This window comes from Oryzias latipes, chromosome 9, assembly GCF_002234675.1.
Source record: "Oryzias latipes chromosome 9, ASM223467v1".
Taxonomy (NCBI): domain Eukaryota; kingdom Metazoa; phylum Chordata; class Actinopteri; order Beloniformes; family Adrianichthyidae; genus Oryzias; species Oryzias latipes.
In genome coordinates this window covers 28889767-28913773 of record NC_019867.2, presented here as the reverse complement: position 1 = coordinate 28913773, position 24007 = coordinate 28889767, and the positions used below count along the sequence as shown (strand labels likewise).

General features: G+C 39.4%; 1 protein-coding gene and 1 long non-coding RNA gene across 3 annotated transcripts; both read left to right on the top strand.

Moving 5' to 3' along the window:
• Positions 1–900: 900 nt before the first annotated feature.
• LOC105354809 lies at positions 901–8835 on the top strand. The gene is made up of 7 exons (XM_020706282.2): positions 901–918; positions 2877–3264; positions 3725–4000; positions 7162–7470; positions 8105–8398; positions 8502–8639; positions 8745–8835. Exons 1-7 carry the CDS (start codon positions 901–903, stop codon positions 8780–8782), a joined length of 1461 nt encoding a protein of 486 aa, XP_020561941.2. The 3' UTR covers positions 8783–8835.
• A 6377-nt stretch (positions 8836–15212) lies between these two features.
• On the top strand, positions 15213–16989 carry LOC105354808. Of its 2 annotated transcripts, XR_002873899.1 has the most exons (5): positions 15213–15374; positions 15568–15678; positions 15784–15872; positions 15964–16058; positions 16157–16989. It is a non-coding gene; the product is annotated as an uncharacterized LOC105354808 (long non-coding RNA). The 2 variants fall into 2 exon arrangements; XR_002873898.1 differs by having other exon boundaries at positions 15964–16989.
• The last annotated feature ends 7018 nt before the right edge of the window (positions 16990–24007 follow it).

Genomic DNA, 24007 nt, shown 5'->3' with positions numbered 1-24007 from the left:
AACATTTCATTCAGTCACGCAAACTATTTATGCAAAGGTGAGCTAACACCTGTGCTCAAGTGAGTGTTTATGTTCTTCTAAAATGGATGATGGAATGTAAAAGGAAGGAGGGAGAGTGCCCAGCCATCCCCACACCAGAGGACAACTGCCCTTCAGGCAATCGCATCTGCCACCCATGCACGGGCCAGCAGGACCGCCACAGAGGCCTCCAAAGCCAGAGAGCGGGGAGGCATGGGGGGACAGAGAGTGCAGCTCCTGCCCAACCAGGAGAGCAACCCCCCCGCCGCCATCTCGGGAGGGCCCAACGCGGGGCCCCGCCCCCGGAGAGCACCCCCATCCCCAGACGAACACCCACCACCCAGTAGTGTCACGGTGGGGGTTGAGGGAGTACCCAGGTGGAGAGAGGAGGAGGTTCTAGGAACACAGTCTTATACATACTTACATCCATACAGACAAGACGAGACACAGGTGAACCAGGACAGATGGGGACCAAAGGTAAAACTCAAAACCATTATACAAATCACAAACAGGAAACCTTTCCAAATAAAACAGGAACCAGAACTAAACATAGAACCAAAAACAAAACAAGGAGTGTTGTTACCATGGCCGAACCAGGCTCACCCATAGTTGGAATTTGGAGAAAGCCAGCGCTCGAGGGCAAGGACCAGAACCCACACTGGAGGAACACGGACACCCCTTGGCTCAGATGTGATGTTATCCCCGGCTCCTGGTCTTGCCAGAGAGCACAGGGATCCCTCTCCCTGCCTGGAGAGAGGCCTGCCGGGCCCAAGAAGCCAGCACCCAAGGGACACGGCCGCTGTTGCCAAGCTTTGAGTTGCACTATGTGTATATCGTTTTTTTTAATCTTATAATGGAGATCATTTAAAACCTCAAGCAAACATGTGTGATGTTATCCTTGTAAGACTTATTGTTACTTTTAGTATTTTTTATAATAGTCCTATAAACTATGAGAAATTACAAGCCTGTAGGTGCATCTTTTATCATTTAAATTTGTTACATATTTGAACAATAAGTAAACCATAATGAGCAATTCTACATCTATGGATCGTAATTAGGGGGTACAGAGGGGCGCTACTGATGTGGCTCGCCCAGGACATCATTTGTTCCAAAACCGCCACCGAGACAGAAATGCAGCTGTGATCAAATCTAATCCCAGAGATTACATTTGTTTTTTAAAGCAGGCGGCTTCCTTCACAAGACTGGACCAGTTGGAATAAAAGAGGACGGACTTTTTCATGGACTAACAGTCGTTTCAGTTGCTGCTTTGATGAAACATCAAGTTTGTTATAAAAGATCAAAACCAGACAGTTTGTGAACAAAAGTAATAAAGTTCACTGCACAGCAGTTTAAGAAGCATGTAGTGAGTACAGGAAATGAACAAACACAGCTTTTCCTCTGTTGTAACACTCCTGACAGGACAAAGAAAGACTTTCTTTTTATGATACTAAACTGATGAACTGTTTAGTTTTATCTTCAAATATAATGACATCAAATGTCTTCTTTTGTTTCATTTTTACCTTCAGAAACTTAATTTTATATTTTTTAATCAGTGATTCATCCTTTCACTCTGACATCACTCACAAATGTACTGGCACTAAAATTATTGAGTGGGTGGAGCCAAGACTTTCTTTTCTATTTAGTCATCATCAAAGAGGAAATGAACATTTACAGCGAGAAACCAACAAACTAAGAATGACACTATTACTGGAAATAATCCTTATTTTCATGCTTCAATCTGGAGGTAATATTTATTTTAATGTTTTGCAAAATTATTTCTTACTTTGGCTTTAAACTGTTCTTTACCACATATAGAGGATCTATTTCTTAAGTTATATTTTCATAAAGATGTGTTTAGTAAAAGTAGGTTATTTATAGGATAAAGTTGTAGATATTATTAGTTTTATGTTGATAAAAAATGTATTTTAAGATTCCTTAGGAAGAAAAAACAATTTTGGTGTAATTTGTTTTGTCGAGAGGAAAGTAATTTCATCTATGCTGTATATCATGTGTATGCAGCATATTTGACAATAAAGCAGACTTTGACTCTGAAAACAAAATAATCCTTTTTTTAATGCTTCAGTCTGGAGGGGATATAGGTATTTTTTGCAAAATATTTCTTCTAATTTGTATTGTAAACAGATTTCTTTTTAAATAAAAACAAATAAAAAATCACTTTTAAAAGTTCCATTTGCTGCAAAAGTGCATATTTGAATACTGACAGTTAAAACTGTGAAGATGGTGAAGAATGTTAACACAGTGAAGAAAAGTCTAAAAGTTGAAATATTTGCTAAAACTCATGAACTAAAAACTGAACTAAGTTCCTGAAACTGAAATGACTTTTGTTATTTTAACTGCAAAAACTGCATTAAATAATAATAAAGATGAAAATAATCAGTTTTGTTGAATAAAGAAATAATTGAGGAAGAGAATAAAAGGAAGACTTTCAAGAACACCAATAATAACGCTACAGATTTCAGAAATTGATTGACTGACCTCATATTTCACCACTAAACAAATTTACTTTTAAAAATGTGAAGTTTCTCTTCATTTATGGTTTACATTAAATCAAGGAAAGAAAAATAACCAAATGTTTGCAAATGGCTTTAGTTTTTAAATGCCTAAAAGGTCATTAATAATCTAAATGTTGGTTTGTTTGTAACTTTTGCTTTCCATTTCTAAAAGTACAAACTAATAATTTGAAAAGAGACCAAATATTTGAAATACCATCAATTACAGGAAATAATTAATACTTCATCTGAATTCACAATTCTATTCAGAAAATGTCAGAGTTAAAGATGTGAGTGAGGTCAATACTAAACATGTGTGCAGACTGTGGATTTCTACTCTGTATTTAGAAACCTGCAGTTTTTATCAATGATTCTGTTTGTGGTTCGGATTTTAACTTTCTGCTTCTTGTTTCTCCTGCAGGTTTCAGTCTTAAAGAGGAGACCCTCTATAAAAGAGTTGGAGAGGACGTCACTTTACCGTGTGATGTTGATAGATCCTCTAACCAATTCTATGATGTTCACTGGTTGTTCTACAGACCTGGAAAACCTCATTCAGAACAAATAAGCTGCAAAGAAAATGTTGTCCAGAGTTCAGTTGGAGCTTCCAGGCTGAGTGTGAGCAGTGACTGCTCTCTGCTCATCACAAACATCACTGATGAAGATGCTGATCGATACGCCTGTCGGCTAGGAGACAATTACAAAAATGACACCTATGTGTTTCTTAATATTTTGAGCAGTGAGTATTCTGACTTGAATAATTATGTATTTACATAAATGTCAACATTCTGATCTGATCCAAAAAAAGCTCAAACCCTGAAGAGACTCTGACATGTGAACTCATTGAATCATTTAGGCTGGAAAAAGGTCAAACTGCTGACAAAGCATGTTTATTGTGAGAGGTGTGAGAGAGTCGACTCATGGGAGAAAATATCATTACATGTTTCATTCTTTATATAGTAAATAGGTTGAATTGATGAATCCATGAACAGTAAAGATCAATGTCTCTGATTATCACTGATTAAAGAGGTGAACAGAGAGTTTCCTGTTTAGTTTAACTTGATAAACTTCAGATCAGTTTGATTGATTTTAGTAAAAACTGTAAATGTATTACACATTAAAAAATGTTAAATAGAAAATTCAATTATGAACAAAAAGGATAGACTGAAAACTATTTTCTATTTTTTGTTTTTCTTTAGTCTCTTCGTCTCCTTCAGATATTTATGGAAGAGTCGACCTAACATGCTCTTTAAGAGGTTTTTATAGACCATATGCCTGTGATGTAAACCGCATCATCTGGATGGATGAGACAGGATCTCAACTGTTTGGTAAAAATCCTGAGTTTGAGGTTAAAAAGCAAACAAACTGTGTTTCTGTTCTGACTGTGAAACATCAGAGTGGAAACAACAAAAGATTCACCTGCAAGTTGGTTGAAAACAACAAGGTGAAGATAGATGCTGTCTACGTTCTTACAGGTAAGACATTTTGAAGGATTTTAGTTTATAATTGTGTTTTATCAAATCATATCTTAACCACATATTTTTTCACAGTTTAGAAACAAAAACACATTCTGTTCTTTTCAGTGATTGCTGTGAATCTTTGCTCTGTCAAGATTTTCAGATTCAAACAAAAACAAACTTTTACACAACATCACTGTGGATCATTTTAAAACACATTCAATGTCAATCAAAAATATATATTTTTAAATTTTCAATGTCAATTTCATAGTTGTTATTTTGACTAGTAAGAAAATAAGCCGGCAGGCAAAACGTGTTCGTTTCTGTTGAGACTGTTTCTTTTAAAATAAGAAAAAGCTTTATTGTCACTGTACAGTCAGACTTGGTACAACAGTACAACGAAATTGCAAAACTATAAGCAACTATAAGCAGAAATTAAATTCAATAAAACACTTCTTTTAAAGCAGATTTTATACTTTAAATAACAGAACCTGTTTGGAGTTTACTTTAGAAAAACATGAATGAAATTACAACCATTCAACAGTTTTAGAGGAACGTGTGACTTTTATGACTTATTTAGTTAACAATCAAGAAAATGTTAAAGCCTCAAGAAGATAGTTTCAGTTTTTGTTTTTTTCTGCAGTTGTTCAAAATGTCTGTTGTGTTCTTGAGTGAGACTCTGTTGATCCTGTAGCAGAGACTCACATTTAACCTTATTTAGGGGAGCTGTGAGCTCTCTAGGTACTTGATCACTTGCTGTGAGGATTTGGAAGACGTTTTTCACACCTTTTTACTGTAAAAAAGTGCGTTATGATGACTCTTCTGGTTCATTTTAGGAAAACCTTCTTGCATTGATGAGTCAAAAATCTCTCAAAAGAACTCTGACTTTAAAAAAGTAAAATAGTGTTGCCGTCTCGTCCGGCCTTCGCAGATTCGGATGGTTCAGGACGTCCAAAAATGAAATGTGCAGTTTCCACCTCTCCCCTTTTGCAAAAGGGGAGATTATTAATTAATTAATTATTGACCTCCACAATAGAAAACTCCAAATTTGCCACAAAAAGTCATTTCTTTTGTAGAAAGTGATGCAAAAGAAAGTTTGAAAAACACAGACACAACCCGTCATCTGATAGATGTTTGCAAAGCAGCTAAAGAACCATGAAGAAAACAGGAACAAGACATTTGCCAACAGGAAGCTTCTCTTTTATGACAAAACTGACAAGAAAGAAAAGTAGGAGCAAAAAAAAAAAAAAAAAAAAAGACTTCCCTTAATATGTGGATGAAGATTCTCATTGATTTAGGTGACATCTGAATTCTTCCCCACCCCTAAGGCTTGTTTCTACCCCTAAATTTAGTCTCCAAGCGTAGAGAGATGGAAAAATTCTGTCTTCAACGTAACTACCACTAGATGATGTCATGATTGGTCAGTTGCCAGTGCTGGGAAAATACAGAACAAGATCGGTTTTCTGTTTTTAAAACATCATGCAAACAAAAAGTCATTACTTATATATCGCAGCACAAGGCAACATGGATTACCCTTCTGACGGAGAATATCCTGCCTTAAATTCACTACAGCTCCCCCTTAAAAAAAGGGTTCAGACACCATTGAAACCTTAAATGCTCCTACAATCTGAACGATGGGGAGGAGCCCCAGAGGAGGAACTTGGATTTGGACGTTGTCTTGAAGTTGAGTCACGGCGTCTGAACTTATTTTTGTTACAATGGGGTTGAGGGTTGAGGGAAGCACCGAGGCGCAGAGAGGAGGAGGAGGCAGGAGGTTCCAGGATCCCAAGTTCTTTAATAAAGAAAACTCCACTGCTGCATGCTGGCAAACTCGAACCTACAAAGACACAGAAACTCGAGAAACAAACCACCATGACACTATGGATTAGCACAGGAAGAAGGGAAGACAGGACTTAATACATTTAGAACAGACGAGACACAGGTGGAAACAATGCAGGCAGATGGGGACCAAAAGTAAGACTCGAAACAACAACATAACAGGAAGACTTTCAAAATAAAACAGGAAACTGAACCCAAAACAAGACAGAAACAAAAAACAACTGGAACACAAAAGCAAAGAAACTAAAACCGTGACAATTTTCTTTCCCTCTCTAAAACATTTCACTACTTAGACTGTCTTGTTTATTCTTTATTTTTGTAACATTTTAGCTTTAAAATGTCTGACTCCATTACAGAGTGGGTGGAGCCATGACTGATTTTTAGTTAGATCATTACTAAAGAGAAAATCCAACCCTGAACTAAACTTTTATAACAGATCAGCATCCAACAAGACAGGCTGGCTCTAAAGCTGTAACTATTGATCCTTTTTATTCTGCACTCTGAAGGTAAAGATCTAGTTTAGTAAAAGTTGATGAACGGCACAATTAGGCGAAACATGGATGAAAGGAAAAAACACAAATCTACACTCTTGAGACCAATTAAAAAAATGCAGGAGATTGAACGTATTCCAGCTGGACCTTAACAAGCTTCTAAATAGATCTTCAAAATGCAAAAAGAAGAAAAAGGAGCAGGAAAACAAATATTCCTAGTTGCCAATTTATTGATAATAACTAAATAAATCAAATGGATTGTTCATCAGCTCTTTTTTGAACTCTTTTGGACCATCCTGCATGTTCCCCTGATTTAAACCCTTTTGAGAACATTTGGGGATGGATGGTACAAATGACAAATATGGACATCAGTTCCAGACAGTGGGTGCTCTTCATGAAGCCATCTTCACCACTTGGCACAACCTTTCCAAAAGCCTTTTAGAAACGAGCCAATACAGATTTTTGGGGTGATCAGCAAGACTGGTGCAGCTTTTTATGACTGAGCGTTTTGTTTGAATGTAACAGGGTTTTTGTGCTATGGTCCTAAACTTTTGATCAGCTAATGAACAGCCCATTTCAGTTCAGCTGTTGTTTTAATTCAACTGTCTCTTGGTCCCATTTCTTTTTTTATTTTATTTTTGTTTTACATTTAAAGCTCTACTGAGAACCTTATTAAAATGTAACCACGCAAAATGGAAACGCATGCAATTTATTAACTGGTCTTAAGATTTTAATCAGGAGTGTGTTTACAGGTGGATCTATCTTATTGTATTTCTTCAGTGATTTTTTCAGTGACTGTTGTGTTAAAGGTTCAACTTTTCTCTGAGTTTGTTCTTTTGTCTCCTGCAGACATCAGTGGACAAACTAAACATCTCTATGAAAGAGTTGGAGATGACGTCCTTTTACCTTGCAGAACTACATCCTCCTCTTCCTCATGTTCTGATGTTAACTGGCTGTACCAGAAAGATCCAAATGCAGCATCAAGAACAGAAGTAAACAATGGAAATGTTGTCCAGAGTTCAGTTGGAGCTTCCAGGCTCAGTGTGAGCAGTGACTGCTCTCTGCTCATCACAAACATCACTGATGAAGATGCTGGTCGATATCTCTGTCAGCTCAGGAACAAGAATGAGTTAGACGTGTATCTTAATACTTTGAGCAGTGAGTATTCTGACTTGAATAATTCTGTGACTACGTGAATGTCAACATTCTGATCTGATCCAAAAAAAGCTCAAATCCTGAAGAGACTCTGACATTTGGAGTTTTTTTATTATCTAAAGTCTCTAATCTCAAGATTCTATAATAGATGACAAATTGTTCCTTTATTTATGTTCAGAGTCAAAATCAGTTTTCCTCTTAGATGAGGAGAGATTTATTTCACAAATCCAGAGCTTCTGTGCTTTTCTAACAGAGAAATATAGGAGTTAGACCAGACAGACCGGGAGAATCAGGACTAGAAAGACAAAGAAAGAGACGACGACAGAGCAGTTTCAGCTTCAAGCAGAGAACATTTCTTTGGATTCATTTGATATATTTTTATATTATTTCTATAATATTATTTGTTAAAAGTTGTGACTCCATCAACCTCTGACTTTGTTTACTCTGAAACACAAAAATCAAGAATATTTCTACTGTTTAAACAAATGAAAACATTTTCTCTGAATAGTTTCTAAAACAGTAAAACCTGTTCTTTATTGGGAACATGGTGTGCAGGTAAATGTAGTCACTGTCAGGACTAAAGGTTTTTTGTCAAAACGTCTAACAGAGAAACTTTTCTGTTTTTGTTTTCCTTCAGTTTCTAAAGATCCAGCAGAAGTTCATCCAAGAGGAAATGGAAGTGTCACATTACAGTGTTCACTGAATAGACATGATACAACAATTCCCTGTGAACAGAACAGCATCATCTGGGTGGATGCGACAGGATCTCACCTGTCTGGTGAAGGTGTTGGGTTTGAGTTTAGAGGACAAACAAACTGTGATTCTGTTCTGACTGTGAAACATCAGAGTGGAAACAACAAAGGCTTCACCTGCAAGTTTGTTGAAGATGATGAAGTGAAGATAGATGCTGTCTATGTTCTGGACCTTTCAGGTAAAAATGTTTTTCATTATTTTTATCCACAGAGACAAAGTTTTGAATGTGTAATCCATACACACATATATTTAGTTGATGTTGGTAAATCTTTTGTCTGCAGATCTTTCTGGTCACAACATCATCATCATCGTTGGAGCCGTGATGAAGGTGGTGTTGATGTTTCTGGGTGTGGTTGTTGCTCTGGTCTACATGTACAGGAGGAGAACCAAAGGGAATGAGGACCAGAGAACTAGAACAAGTACTTTCACTCTTTTACTAACAAATTAAGTTGGCGACCTTAAACAATAGTTGCACTTTTAGAAATAAAAACATCTGATTGATCTTCCAAATTCTGCTTCCTCAGGGAGAAGAACTGTAGATGCTGATGAAGACGTCCTGTGAAGAAGAGATTAAGAAAACTCTTCTTAGAACAAGTAAATAAAAATGAGAAAACATTTTTTTGTTCACATTTTTATTGTTTAAAGGTGTGCAGATATTTTCTTCTCTATGACTTTTTCTTTATTTCTTTTTAGATATTTCAACTACAGAAGCTTTATTTGTTAGGATCTGGCTTCACCTGAAAGTTTCTCAGTAGCCTGTTCAATAACAGCTTAGATGCAGGAAATGGTGTGTGCGTGTGTGTGTAAGCGTGCGTGTGTGTGTCCTTTTAACTTGAATTTTTTTTTAATCAGGTCAAAATGAATCACTTAAAGTTTTATTTCTATACTTATAAATTGTGTTTATCGTATTTATCATTTCTTTGCTTTGATTGCTTGAAATAAACTATTTATAAATCAAAATTATTTTTCATTAGACAGTTTGTTGTTTTTGTGACCAACATCAGTGTTTTTTTGGAAAGACTACCACTTTGGAACACATGAAAATATCTTCCACATTGATGACAGAGACTCAGTTGTCTTCCAGGCTGATAGTCCTGCAGATCAAGATGAACCACAAGTGAAAATAAACCTTCTAGATTGTTATTATACATTTAATTCTCTGCAGCAAAACTAACTGAAAAATCTTGCATTTTTGCTTTAAATTCTGCCCCCTAGTGGCAGCAACACACTACAAGGTCTTCAACAACCAACACATTTGTGTTGTAAAAACACAATCACATGGAAAACTTTATTTTGAATGAATGAAATCAAACATTTGATCAAATAAAAATAGAACAACTATGGAGTGGTTTAATATGTTAGGTTCTTCTATTGATGCTTTTTGTGCTTCGACAACATCAGGGGGTACAAGACTCCACTGTGTGTCTTGTTGTGTGTCAAACCTCTGCCTGATACATTAATAACCCACTGCGTTTTGTTAACAGCTCTTTTCTGAACATAACATGTAACTTCCTCACAGAAACACTCACCCTTAACTAATTCTAGTAGCAACTCTAATAAAACCAACCAGGATCCAGATCCTGCTTCCTCTCAGCGAGCTGCTGGTCACCATCCTCATCCTCATGTTGGGGGAGTACCTGCTCTTCAAAGGTGCTGCAGCATTTCCCAATGTTGTCCCAGCAGGAGCAGCTGACCCCCCACCCCCACTCACCCCCACTCACACACACACACACACACACACACACACACACACACACACACACACACACACACACACACGTCTTCTCAGAGATTTTATTCACATTCCACTGCAAACTATTTAATACTTGCAAACATTTCAAACCTTCTTTGTAGACATTCAAGAAATACATTTAGTTCTAAAATATGATATATTTTAGAACTAAATGTATAGCGGTTTAATGATTTTTTCAATCAATAAACAGAAGATAATGAGCCTGAAAGAGTTTGTGTGTTTTGGAAGTGATCATCTGATTCATCCAGTCTATAAGAAAAAAAAACTCACTAAAATATTGAAAGATTTTTAATTAAGTTTGAAAAAAAACAATTTAAAAATATTAACAAGGCTTTTGACAAAAGCTTTATACATATTTGTAAATATTTACAAAGCTTACAAAGACTCCTGCTCTGATCACATCCACCATCTGATTCCTCCATCATGGAAACACCAACTGTCTTTGACTTCCTGTCTCACCTTCATCTTCAGCAGCAGCAGATGAAGCTCTCCTCCTCTTCCTCTTTCCCTAAAAACAAACAGTCTTCATTCAACCAAATGTCATTGCAGTGACTGCACGCGTGTGTGGGTGAGCGTGTGTGTGGTTGTGTGTGTCTTTAGGTGTGTGTGTGTGTGTGTGTCGTTAGGGAGGGCGTTTGGTAATGTCCAACACAAACATGTAGAGTCATAGTACAGTGATGAATTTGTAGACTTTACATCTTTAGAGCAGCTCAAGTGCACACACACACACACACACACACACATAAACACACACACACGAGGACGTGGTAAATAAGCCTATAAATAAAGAATTATGAGGGACACAGATAAATGTATACATTTTTTATTGGTAAATTACTGGATCAAAATTACAGTAAATATTTCTTGAATCTTGATTTTGGGGTGTTTAAAAATCCAAACTTGCTTGACGTTTGAATTCTAGCTCTCCTCTCTGTCCTTCTGTTTTTATTCTCTGCCGTTGTGGCACAGGGGCATAGTGGAAGAGCGGTTAACGGCTGATTGAAAAGTCACAGATTCGGTTCACACCGTCTGCCTATTTGAGTCCAAAGGATGACCCCAACACTGTTGTTAGTGGTCTGGCTAGCGGCTTGCAAGGCAGTTCCCCCCTCAATTGTTTGTGATTGTGTGTGTGTGTGTGTGTATGGATGAAACCTGTGACTGTAACGCACTTGGAGCATCATGTCGTTGTTCACAGCAAATCAGCCTTTACTTTTTCTCATTGGGGCTGGGGACCAGTACACAGGGACCCAGACTAGAGCCCCCTTTTGGCTACATGCGTAGACGGTAGAACAAAGGGTCTTGCCCAAAGACCCAGACTGGACTGGAAAACAAGTCTCTAGAATTTATGGGTGTAAAAGCTACGTAAGAAGATCCAACAGGTGAATGTGAAACATGGTGTTACTTTTTGTAGGACAAAATGAAAATGATAGCAGCTGTGACAACAACGACAGTGATCACCACACAGCATATAAGGGTAGTTCGGCACGCTGGGTGGCGCTTCAACCACAGCACTATTCTGTTCATGCTATGGGCCTCGCCGCCCTGCGTGGTTGAGCTGGGAAGTCCTACGTTCTGCTTGCGGTTGGTTTGGCCCAGAGCCGTCACAGAAGTGCGATTCCTCTGCCGGGATCTTTCAGCAGCCCTGAACAGGAGAACAGCCATCATGTCAGAGGAATCGTACAAAAAAAAAATGGCTGCAATAAAACTAAAACCTTCTCCAAAAAAATGAACTTGTTCATTTTGTGACTGATCCCTTAAAACCTTACAACCCGGCTGCTACGATACGTTTGAACTGATCTTAAATCAGTTTTAGAGTTAAATACCACAAAATATGTTAGCATAAAGAAGGAGTAAAAGTTGAAAAAAAAATTCTGGACAGCATTATTAAGACCACTTTAAAAAGGCAAAAGAAGTCTGCATGCAGATTTACAGATCCCAGAGTGTTGAGCCTCACCTCTTGACCTGCAGAGAGGGGTGCAGGTCTGGAGTCTGGACATCCACAGAGACTTTGTGGGGCGGGTTGTCGTCAAAAGAGAAGTAAGGGTTTGGTATGGGAAGAGACCGAGAGTCCTGGGTCAGACCCCATGAAGGAGTAGATGCAGGAGTGAATGCTGGAAGGGGCAAAGATGAACTTGGAGGTTGGACATTTTGGTCCAGCCAGGTCAGGTCTGAGACTGACAGACGCTGTGAAGCTGGGGGAAAAGATTCACCCGTGTAGATTTGGGGGAGAGGAGAAGTGGGCACCGACGGGTTGGAATCAGGAATTGAACAGCAAATTGAGCTCAGAGCATCTTTGTCCTCACTTCGAGAAAAGTCCTGGTTTGTTTCCGAGTAAGGATTCATGATTCATTCTGCATTCAATGTTAGTCTGTGGGAGGAAAGAAAGAAGCTCGTCAACACAACTCAGTAGAAGCTGATTTTGGACTAAGGCATTACTTTTCTGTCTACTTTATGTTGCTGTGTTCACTTCTGATGTTTGAGCAGCTGGAAAACAAATGAATCTCCAGAAAATCCCATTTCCTCATCTCAAATACTAATAACTGGAAACAGCATTTCATCAACAGCATAGATGTTTTTCTGCACAAACACAATAAGGTCTGCAACCATGAAAACTGAAAACTGAAAACCACATTTCCTTTAGTGCAGGGATGTCCAAACTTTTGACAAAGAGGGAAAAATTTGGAGTGAATGTGTGAAGGACAACCATTCGGGCTGACCTTTAACTATTTTAATAATTAACCTTTTATTGCATACTTTTCATTTATTCCCATAGAACAAAAACATAAAAATACATTTTTTTCTGTTGATTTGTCAATTATCACACTGTTTATTTCCAGTTAGCTTGCAGTAGATGGTATGTCTCATCTGGTAGTGCCTCTTTATATGAAAATGTAATTAACCAACCTCAATCAAGAAATTCTTACCCAGTTTTTTAGAAAGTGTTTTTAAATTTTAAGTCTAGTTAAAAAAATATCTCCTGGAATAAAACAACATTGTGTTTTCACTTAATGGAAATATCACAGAAACACAATAAGATCCTCTGAAAAACCATCAAATGCAATAACTTTACCAGGAAATGTGTCAAATCAGCTAAACGCCAAACAAGAGCTTCAAAAATACTAGTGGAGACCTGGTGAACCATCAATGATAACCAGTTTGAAGAATCAGAATAAATTCTGGATCTTTGAGATTAAACCTGATTGATTAGGAGCATTTTGAACATGTTAGGTTCTGAATCAAATCAAACTTAATTTATAAAGAAGCACTTTGCGCAACTCAAAGCTCTTTAACATTTAAAACAAAAAACAAAACATTATAAAAACCCAACCATCCTTTCCCACTCCCCTCCGTTAACACACATGACACATGACCCCGCAAACACTAAATACTTATAAAAATAACTCCTAAAAGAAACTTTAAATGTAATTTCACATCAAACGGAATCTAGGCAATTTCTAAAGCTGATTTAAAAAGAGAAAATCACACTTATGTTTACAGAACAACCATGCTGAAAACTTAAGATCAACTTTCATCCAAGATCAACTTCAAAGTTTCCACCTTAAAATTGGTTTTTCCAGCCTTAAAAAGGAAAAACAACTGATGTAGACGAAGCCGCTCAGAGCTGAAATCCAGAGAGCTTCATGCAGCATCCAAACAGTTCTGGGCGTTCAACAGAACTCACTGTGAGAGCCACAGTCCATCTGGAAGGCTGATCAACACATTTTCCCATCACTAAGAATAGATGTGCTCACAAATGGACACTGTTAAGCTTCCCAATCTACTAAGAGCATCAGCTGTTAGCAGGAAAATATGATGCAAATCCTGCTCTGCTGCAAAAATAGTTTTCTCAAGTTTGACAGTTTCACCAAAACACGCTTCAAACCCCCAAAGCCCATCGATCAATCAGCTTCAGAGTCCACTCTTTGAAAGGCTTTTGAGCCAACTAAACATTTCACTTTACAGACTCCTGAAGCACTAAAATATGACCAACTGCAGCCTTGTATTTCAAAGCTTGGGGTTATGTAAACCTGTTCATATGAAATTATTTCAAATGAGTTCAGGCAGGTTTTTCTATACAGCACTCTGTGTCCCTTTGTGCTTTCTGCAAAACAATGGTCAATGCCTCCACTCACGCAGCGATGAATGTTTTTTAAAAGGAGCTCTGAGCTCCATCACGTTACATGCAGAGAAAACACTCAGTGATTTCCAAAAGTCTTCATGTCTCATCACAGATCCAGAGTTACACATCCTAGAGATCAACCGTTCAATTCATTTCAAGGAACTAAAGAAGGCAGCAGGAGGGTTTAGTGTCTTCCAGGGAGTAAAAGCCACCAAACAGGATTCTGGCAGAAGAGCTGGGTTGCTCCAGCTGTTACGAATCATGAAAATGAATGTTTTTACATCCTCCACACCTGTGTGATACATAGACTGTAATTGGTCCATCTGGGAGTCTGTAGCTCTGATGAGCTGGTGCTCATGACCTTCTCCATGGCTGTCATAATCAGGGAGGTGACACCCACAAGTTGAAGATCATTCAGGGCTCTGGTTTTGCAGGGATTTGGCCGATTCTGTGTTACATCCGTCTATGTCACTCGACGCAGGTCAAGGCACCCTTCAGGCCGAGGCACCCTAAAATGAAACCTATAGGAGCTAGCAAAATAAGTAAAAAACAAACGTCTTTATAAAAGTTTCTTTGCCAAGGGGAAAATGCCCAGCCAGGAGACAGAAGAGGAGCCTTCGACTTCCAAAAAAAAAGAAAACTACATTTAATAGACAGTATGTCTTTTTTGCACCATGAGTGTGGGAAGGGGAGAGGATGATGACACCTGTGCAATGAAAAATGACATGCATGTCAAAATAAAAGTGCAAAGTTTGTCTTGTCACGTCTCTGTTCCTTCTTCATCGCAGCATAATAGTCCGCCACATCTTAAAGACTGGTCCGTGAAATCTTTGACTGACGTCATACTGCTCCGTGCCATTAAAAAGATTGGAGACCACTGTTCTAAACCACAGAGGTCAGCTGCAAAGAGATATCTCATAGGAGCAGTTGTTATTGAAAGAGGGTGTTTATGTGACAGACAGGGCTGTGGGTGGTAGTTTGTTCCTCATGGTGTACCATAGGCCAACATTCATGGCCACCACCTGTCTGTTGAGCTATTAGTGACCCATGAGGCTGATAAATGGCAGCTGTGGGAGTCCCAACTAGATACTGGTTTCCTGGTTTGGCTTGGTGAGTGATCTTGATATGTGGACCTTTTTTTATTTTTCTCTCTCTTTTTTTACACTGAAGTTTTTAATTATTTGAGTCCTTTTACTGAAGTTTTTATTTGAGTTTGCAACATTTTAAATTGTATTTATATCAACAGGTGGTGGAATGAGTTCTGACCCTGGGGCATGAGAGGTAAAGGGTTTGTAAACATGATGTGTATGTCCCAGGGAGAACTAACTTATTAGTCTTTATTTTTTCCAGGAGAGTTGCCACTGCTGTTTTGCTTCTTGTGTTTTTAGTAATTGTTTTTAATGTTTTAATCAAGCTTGACACCCTTATTTTTATCCATTTTTAAACTGTGTTTTTGTGCCCCTTTTTGTCTTAGTGGTTGGACTTGGCTGGAGGTGGCTGCCTTCTCCCTTCATCCTTGCAGTAGTTGGTGGTTGCCATATGGTAGCCTTGTGTTTCAGCCTACAAGTAATTTTGTCCTGCTCAGGTGCACCTCCTCTGTTTTGTGTTTTTTTTTTTTTGTTTTTTTTGTTTTTTTTTTAAATCACTATTGGGGTTGTGGTGTGATTGTGTGTATTGGGGCCCTGGGCAGGTACTACTGGTGAGGGTTGGATTGGAGATCTCCCTTGGCGTTGTTAGTTGGCTACCCACCGGTGCAGTGGGGCTGAGAAGTCCCTGGAGGTAGCCGCCCTCATTCAGTGATGAACAAGGTCCAACTGTCCGAGTATATTGTAACTTTCTCTTTTATGGAACTTGTGTCCTTATCCCTCAGAGCAGACCCTGCACATTGTATTGATGGAACTCCCTGACTTCAGTAAATACGAGGTGGCAGACACTGTAAACTCAACAAATTGGAGATTTGTCTGAGTGCGTTTCCTGTTTGCTCTCCTTGAGAAAGATATCTAGTGAGTGCGTGTCCTTTCCTCCTTCATGCATGTAGTTGAGAAGTGTTGTCTTGTATTTAGATCCAACACCTTGCAAACAGGCTGAGTTTGAAATCTCCAGAAGAATGGAAAACCAGCGAGGTTCAGTAGCACATCACCATGTTCCAGCGGGAAAGTTGGGCTAGAAACCGCCAGTTCCCCACTTCACCAAGAGTTGCGTCTAGTCTCTCCCAGTCTGCTGCTGGTGAGCATGAATGTGGATCAACAGAAAAACACCCCACCCACTTTTTCCATGAATGAAATTGAGCTTTCATGATGCATGCATGATTTATGGAATTCATAAATCTTTCTTGTGTTTGTGACTCGTCCATGTGTTCAGATGTCCGTTCAGGGTTTTAGCCAGTGTCTTTACAGGAATTTGGCCGTGAGCTGTCCAAGATTTTTGTATTGTTGAGCGCTACACACTTTAGCCTTGTACTACATAAATTTTACAAATTTGTGCGTTATTTCTGCGAGACACTTACGAATGTTTGTGGCTTTCCACGCATGTCCAACAGACTTTTCACGCATGTACCACCAATGAACTTTTATATGACGTGTAAGACTTATCATGTTAAAATTTGCACTACTGATGCACTAATCACAAAAAAACACCATTCTCCTTAGAATGGCTCTTTAAAGAGCATTTCATGTTTAAAAGTGTGTTTGCATGTTTTGTGTGATGCATTTCTATGTGTGCTCTTTGTAGTTCAACTTCATATTATTGTAGTTCATTTCCTGAACATTTTCTTTAACACGAGTTAGGAAAAATGTTTTCTTTTCATATACTGTAATTTTTTGTAAGTACTTTAAGAACTTTGGAGTCCTATACTGTTCATAATTAAATAAATATGACCTCATGCAAATACACAGCCAATAAATCTCTCAAATATATAAAAAGATCATGAAATTGTGAAAAACCTGCACACAGATTGTAAATGAGCCATTATATTATTCAATATATTTCATTTTGCTTTAAAAACCTGTTCATTATTTTCAAAACAGCATTTTTCAATATTCATTTTAATCATGTTGAATATTATAATTCTACGTCTTTTTTCAGAACCTCGGATTTCAAAATCAATATTTTCCAAAGTAGCTTTGTTTTATTTCATGTTGCTGTTTTTCACAATGACTTATTTATTTCATGTAGAAATTTTTCAGCAGACTGAGTCTGTCAAACCAGACAAGGCAGAAACACATTTGTGATTGGTTACTCCTACACTCAGACATAAGCAGCAGCACCCTGACTACATCATCGAAGATGCTTCAGCAAACGTGACGGCGCGATGCCCACTCCTCAACACTAGAGGGGAGTGTGCACCTCAACACATCCAGTGTTACCAGAAATTGGACAGTTTTTGGACGTGATGCTGTAGTATCGCGAGAGCCGACGAGAGGAGTGTGGTGAGTTTACTTGGCGGCGCGTAAGTTGTGAACAAACATTTTTGATTTATTTAATTACACCGCCATATTTAAATAATCCATAAAGTTTAAAAAATAAAAATCTGAAAAAGTTTGTCAAGCATTTGCCAGCCTGGAAGACCTGGAGGACCTGGAGGATCTGGAGAATTACATCGAGTGTTTCAATACCTGCCCCATGAAGAAATCCAACACCGCCACTCCGTCCACCAAACGCAACCGTCCCGAAGACTCCCCGGGGGCTGCCTCCTCCCCAGGCAGCAACATGAGTGATATCCTGGATTCAATTGATAAAAGGCTCTCCAGCCTTGATTGCCGTTTAAATCTGCTGGAGATCCTCCATAAGGAATTCCAAGGTCTGCGAGAGTCTCTGGAGTTCAGCCAACAGCAGGTGCAGGAGCTCGCAGCGGAGAACCAGGCCCTCAGAGAGACCGTCAAGACCTTGGGCCACGACACCGCCCGTCTCTCTGAGGAAAACGGATCCATCAAGGAAACCCTCCTGGATCTTCAGGCGAGGAGCATGAGGGACAATCTAGTGTTCGCAGGGATTCCAGAAGAGGCAGGAGAAGTCCCGGAGAACATTGTCAAGTCCTTCATAGAGGTCCACCTGAAACTCCCCAAGGAAGAAGTCCAGAAGATCTCCTTCCACAGGGTTCACCGGCTCGGAGGAAAGAGGCCGGACAATCAGCGTCCCCGTCCTATTGTTGCTAAATTTGAACATTATAAACAAAAGGAGCAGGTAAAAAGCAGAGGGCGAGAGCTGAAAGACACACATTACAGCGTGAATGATCAGTTTCCAGGCGAGATCCTCCGCCGGCGGAAAATCCTCTTCCCGCTGAGGAGGAAGCACCTGTCTGCTGGAGCCCGTGCGGTGGTTGCCGTTGATAAACTTTTTGTGAATGGCAAGCTGTTCCGGGACCCAGAGGTAACACCCTGGCTGTGCTGAAGGCTTTCAGAGGCGCACTGACACCTGCACTGCCCAGAAGAAACCCGCAAACTTATTTAATTGAATAGGAAATAATCGGATCATCAATAATCCACACCTCTCAGGAAAAGTGTTTTTTCTTTCTCTCACATTCATGTTTCTGTTGTTGTTTTTGTTTTTTGTTCTTTCTCTTTCCCTCTCTCTTTTCTCTTGCCCCCCCCCCCTTCCCATTTCCTCATATGTGAATCAGGTAAAGTCAACGCAACCACGGTGAGTATTTATTTATGCACGGAACGGGCGCGCGCGCATACTAGCGCGCATAAGAGCATGCACACGCGATCCCGCACACACACGTTGATAAACTGCAAAAACCTCACTTAGGCTCACACAGGACGCACGCAACATGTAGCTCACAGCTAAGACACGTTCACCCACAACGCATAGCGCTTGTCAGTGTAGCAGGAACGCACAGCGGGCACGCGCACACGGACGGGCACACGCACTATTTAGCCTTGCACTCTCCCGGTTAGAACAGCTATGAACAGTCTTAACATCGTTAGCTGGAATGTGCGTGGACTTGGTTCTGGGCCAAAGAGATTGAAAGTGTTAAATCACCTGAATGATCTTAAAGCAGATATAGCTCTGCTGCAGGAGACCCATTTATCTTTATCAGCTGGTCATCTCCTGTGCTGTTCCCAGTATCCAGCTATGTATTCTGCCAGTTTCAACTCCAAACAAAGAGGGGTTGCAGTTTTGATTAATAAAAATGTTACATTTACTCATAAGGATACAGTTACTGACCCAGAAGGCAGATTTGTAATCATTAATATATCCATTCAGAATAAGGACTTTTGTATAGCGAGTGTATACGGTCCTAATTTTGACGACTCTTCCTTCTTTCACAGATTCTTCACCTCACTCTCAGTTCACTCTGACTCCACAATCATTATAGGAGGAGACGTCAACCTTGTTTTGGACCCTGAACTTGACAGACTCAGCACAGCAGCAAACCAGCGTACATGGCAGTCTGCAAGTATTCTAAAGCAGTACATGAATGATCTGGGTCTCTGCGACGCTTGGCGCTCATGTCATCCAAGCACTAAGGCAGGGGTCGGGAACCTATGGCTCGCGAGCCATATATGGCTCTTTTGATGGTCACATGTGGCTCGCAGACAAATCTTTAATTATAGTTTTTTTTTTTCATTAGACCAGTCCTTCTCGGGCGCGATGCGATGCCAGAGGCGCGCAGTAGTAGCAGTGCTTAGAGAGAGAAATCTGCGCCAGCGCTATCAGTTACTATTATCTATTATTTCACAGAGTTTGTACCAGCTGGAAACCTGTGAATTGCCGTGCCTAAAACTGCGCGCTCCCGTCTCTGAGAAAGAGCGTGCAGATGCGGGGACGGGATGTGTGAGGGAGAAAGCAGAGGGTGGGGGTGAGGGGTTGTGGGCACGGCCAGCAGGTGAATCGCGCAGGGATTGTAAAAACGTAAAACCCGCTGCCCGTCACTCACTGCAGCGTGTGAGTGTGTGTTTGGCTCCCCGTCTGCATGTGATCAGTCTTTGTCACATCTACAGAACATTCAGACCTATGATCACGTTTAAAGTCTCAACGCCTCCATGAAGCAGTAACTCACCACGTATCAACCAGACTAGACAATCAGCAAAACTACCACGAGAAATACTCATCATTTATCAACAGCATAACAATGTTATTAAAAAGAATTTTCAGACTTATTGTACTTTAAAAATGTTGAAATTACATCAAATGCACTCATTCACTTGTATATTTAGTTTTAAACATATTGTCGCGGACTGAGTTTAACTTGGCTGTTGGGCCGCGTTAAAAGTTCTGGAGTTCATTGAACGCGTCAAGCAGAGATCTGATTGGCTCTCAGTTCTGTCGCTCAGCCTGTTGTTAGGTAGTTTGGACCAATGGGGTTCAGCTATGGGCCGAATAAGGGAAATGGGAGGGCTGCAGCGGGAGCAGGGGAATATAAAGTTGGGAGAAACGCTCTCGTGTCGGCGGGAGAGATTAGGAGTTGCTGAATTAATTGAACGGCGTTTGTTGTGGTCTGCAGTAATCGGAATAAAGAACTTTAAAAGAGGTTAAGTCTCCGTGCCTCAGTGTGGGGAAGGGACACTACATTATTGTATGGCTCTTTCGAAATTACATTTCAAAATATGTGGCATTTATGGCTCTCTTGGCCAAAAAGGTTTCCGACCCCTGCACTAAGGGGTTCACCTTTTTTTCTCCAGTTCACAATTCACAATCTCGTTTAGATTATTTATTAGTCAGTAACTCCCTTTTGAAAGAAATTAAAAGTTCCAACATTCATCCAATTATTATCAGTGACCATGCACCAGTTTCTGTTACTATTTCAAGGGAAGTACCCAGACCCTCGGGTTCAACCTGGAGGTTTAATACGTCTCTGTTAAAAGACCAGGAATTTATTGAATTCTTTAAAAAAGAGTGGGCAACCTTCTTAGAATTCAACGATACTTCTGAAATATCACCAAGTATTCTTTGGGAAGCAGCAAAAGCAGTCATGAGAGGGAAAATCATCTCTTATTCAACGCATAAAAAACGCAAGGAGAAAGCAGATTTATTAGAATTAGGAAATAAAATAAAAACTCTGGAGACTGCTTATGCTGCTTCTGCACAGGAACACATACTGGGGGACCTGAAAAATTTAAAGCTGCAGTTAAATGACATCATCAATAAACAAACACAATTCCAGATACAAAGGCTTCGACTGGAAAGATATGAAAACTCAAATAAATCTGGCAAATTTCTAGCTAATCAGCTTAAAATTAATAAAGAAAAATCAACAATCACTTCGATTATGGACCAAACAGGGAATGTCACCCATGACCCGGTAAAAATTAATAATGCGTTTAAAGACTTTTATCAAAACTTATACACTCCACAGATCAATCCATCAGAACAAAGCATCAACTCATTTCTCAACAATATAAACCTGCCCAAGTTAAACGAAGATCAAATCACAAATTTAGACTCTCCGCTCTCGTTGTCTGAGCTTCATGAAGCTCTGTTACTTATGCCTAATGGTAAAGCACCAGGGCCTGACGGCTTTCCTGCAGAGTTTTATAAGGAATTCTGGGAACAACTGGCACCAACGTTTTATAAAACGGTAAAATTTATCAATGAAAGCCAATCTCTACCACCTAACATGAACTCTGCCAACATTATCCTTCTTCTAAAACCAGACAAAGACCCCACGAGTCCTTCAAGCTATCGCCCCATTTCTTTAATTAATGCAGATGTAAAAATTATCTGCAAAGCACTAGCACAGAGAATAGAAAAAGTCACTCCTCACATAATTGACTTTGATCAAACTGGATTCATCAAAGGCAGACACTCGGATGATAATGTCCGCAGACTCGTTAACATAATAGACTTTGCCACCATCAAAAACCAGGAAATGACTATACTATCACTGGATGCTGAAAAAGCCTTTGATAGAGTAAATTGGAAGTTCCTCATTGCTGCCCTCCATAAGTTTGGGTTTGGAGAATCATTCATCAATTGGATCAAAATATTATATCACAACCCCAATGCATCAGTTAGAACTAATAAACAGACTTCCAACAGGTTTTTTCTTGGAAGAGGAACTAGACAGGGTTGCCCACTCTCCCCCTCTCTTTTTGCAATATTTATCGAGCCTCTAGCTGCAGCAATAAGACAGAATGAGAGTATTAAAGGAATTAAAACCAAACACAGCCATCATAAAATTAGTCTCTATGCAGATGACATATTACTGTTTTTAAGTAATATACATTCTGTAAATGAAACGGCAACAATCATTAATGAATTCTATATCAGACTATTCCATTAATTGGAATAAATCTGTTTTATTACCACTGAACAGTAATGCGGAGCAAAGACTCACAATACCAGTTAAATCAGGCAATATAAAATATCTAGGTATTTATTTTTCCCCCAAAATATCAGAACTGGTGCAGCTAAACTACACCCCATTACTGAAAAACATACAGGACGATCTAACACGCTGGACCAACCTGCCTTTGTCCCTTATGGGCAAGGTAGCCACGGTTAAAATGAAAATCTTACCCAAAGTTAATTATCTCTTCTCAATGATTCCCACACAACCGCCATTAAAATGGTTCAAAACATTAGACTCATCCATATCAAGCTTTCTATGGAACAATAAACCTGCAAGAATTAGTCTAAAAACTTTAAAATCTGCAAAAAGCTGTGGAGGATTAGAATTACCTAACTTCCACAATTACTTTCTTGCAAATAGATTACAATACATCTTAAAATGGTTAAAAAATAATCCAGAAACCAACTCATGGTTAGACTTGGAACAGGCGTTATGTGGAAAGATCAACCTGTCAGATCTTCCATTTATTAGTCAAATAGTTAAAAAACAGGATTGTTTCAAAAGTATTAATATAAATGCCACTTTAACAGCCTGGTGGGAATTTCTCAAAATATCAAAATCATCAATTCAACCGTGCAAAATGACACCCATCTGGAACAACCCAGACATCCTCATAAACAAAAAAATTATCCACTTCCCAGCTTGGCAAGCAGGGGGCATAAAACAACTAGAGCACATAATTATTGATAGAAGATTCATAACTCCCCAGGAATTTCAAGACAAACATGGAATATATAACTTCTTGGAATATCAGCAACTTAAATCAATTATTACTAAAAAGTTTAAGTTTTTTATACAGAGACAACGATTTAAAGCTACCAGATGTAGTTACCACTCTGATCAATTTCTCAATGAATAAAACTCTCTCCAAAATATACAAACTTTTATGTAATTTAGATAACAATATTTCACTTCCGACAACAAAATGGGATGCGGATTTGAGCATCAGCACAGATGAAAGTTTTTGGTCAGAACTTTGTCTAAACACCTTTAAAATGACAAAAAGTCCAAATCTGCAGCTAATCCATTTCAAAACTCTTCACAGAATTTACTACACTGGACAGAGGCTGTTCAAGATGGGTCTCAGTAACTCAGACATTTGTCAGCACTGTGACAGTAATCTACCCGACAATTACATGCATGCACTATGGTTCTGCACGCCTGTCCAGGCTCTCTGGCAGCAGGTATGTGCCGATCTATCAGTCTGGCTTAAGGTTTCAATCACAGCTTCACCGTCACTTTGTGTGCTTGGTGACATGAGTGCCATCGATGTAGAAGGAGGATTAGGCTCTATCATTTTCATAACTCTTTGCATTGCTAAAAAAACTATTTTAATAAATTGGAAAAGCAAAAAAAATATAAATATAAGTCAACACAGAAATCTGCTGCTTGATCATATCAGCTTGGAAAAAATGTCAGCCCAAAGTTCAAGTAACTTTGAAAGAATTCGGTCTCTCTGGTCTCCCATAGCTAACTCCGTGACTTAGGGGGTGGGGGGGGCATGGTCGTCGCTGCTCCTTGCCCTTCTGCCGTGGGCCGGGTGGGGGTCGGGGCCTCCGGTGCCTGGCCGGGGGTGGTGGGGGCTCCGTTGGTCGGGGGGTCGGGTCCGGCGCCTGGG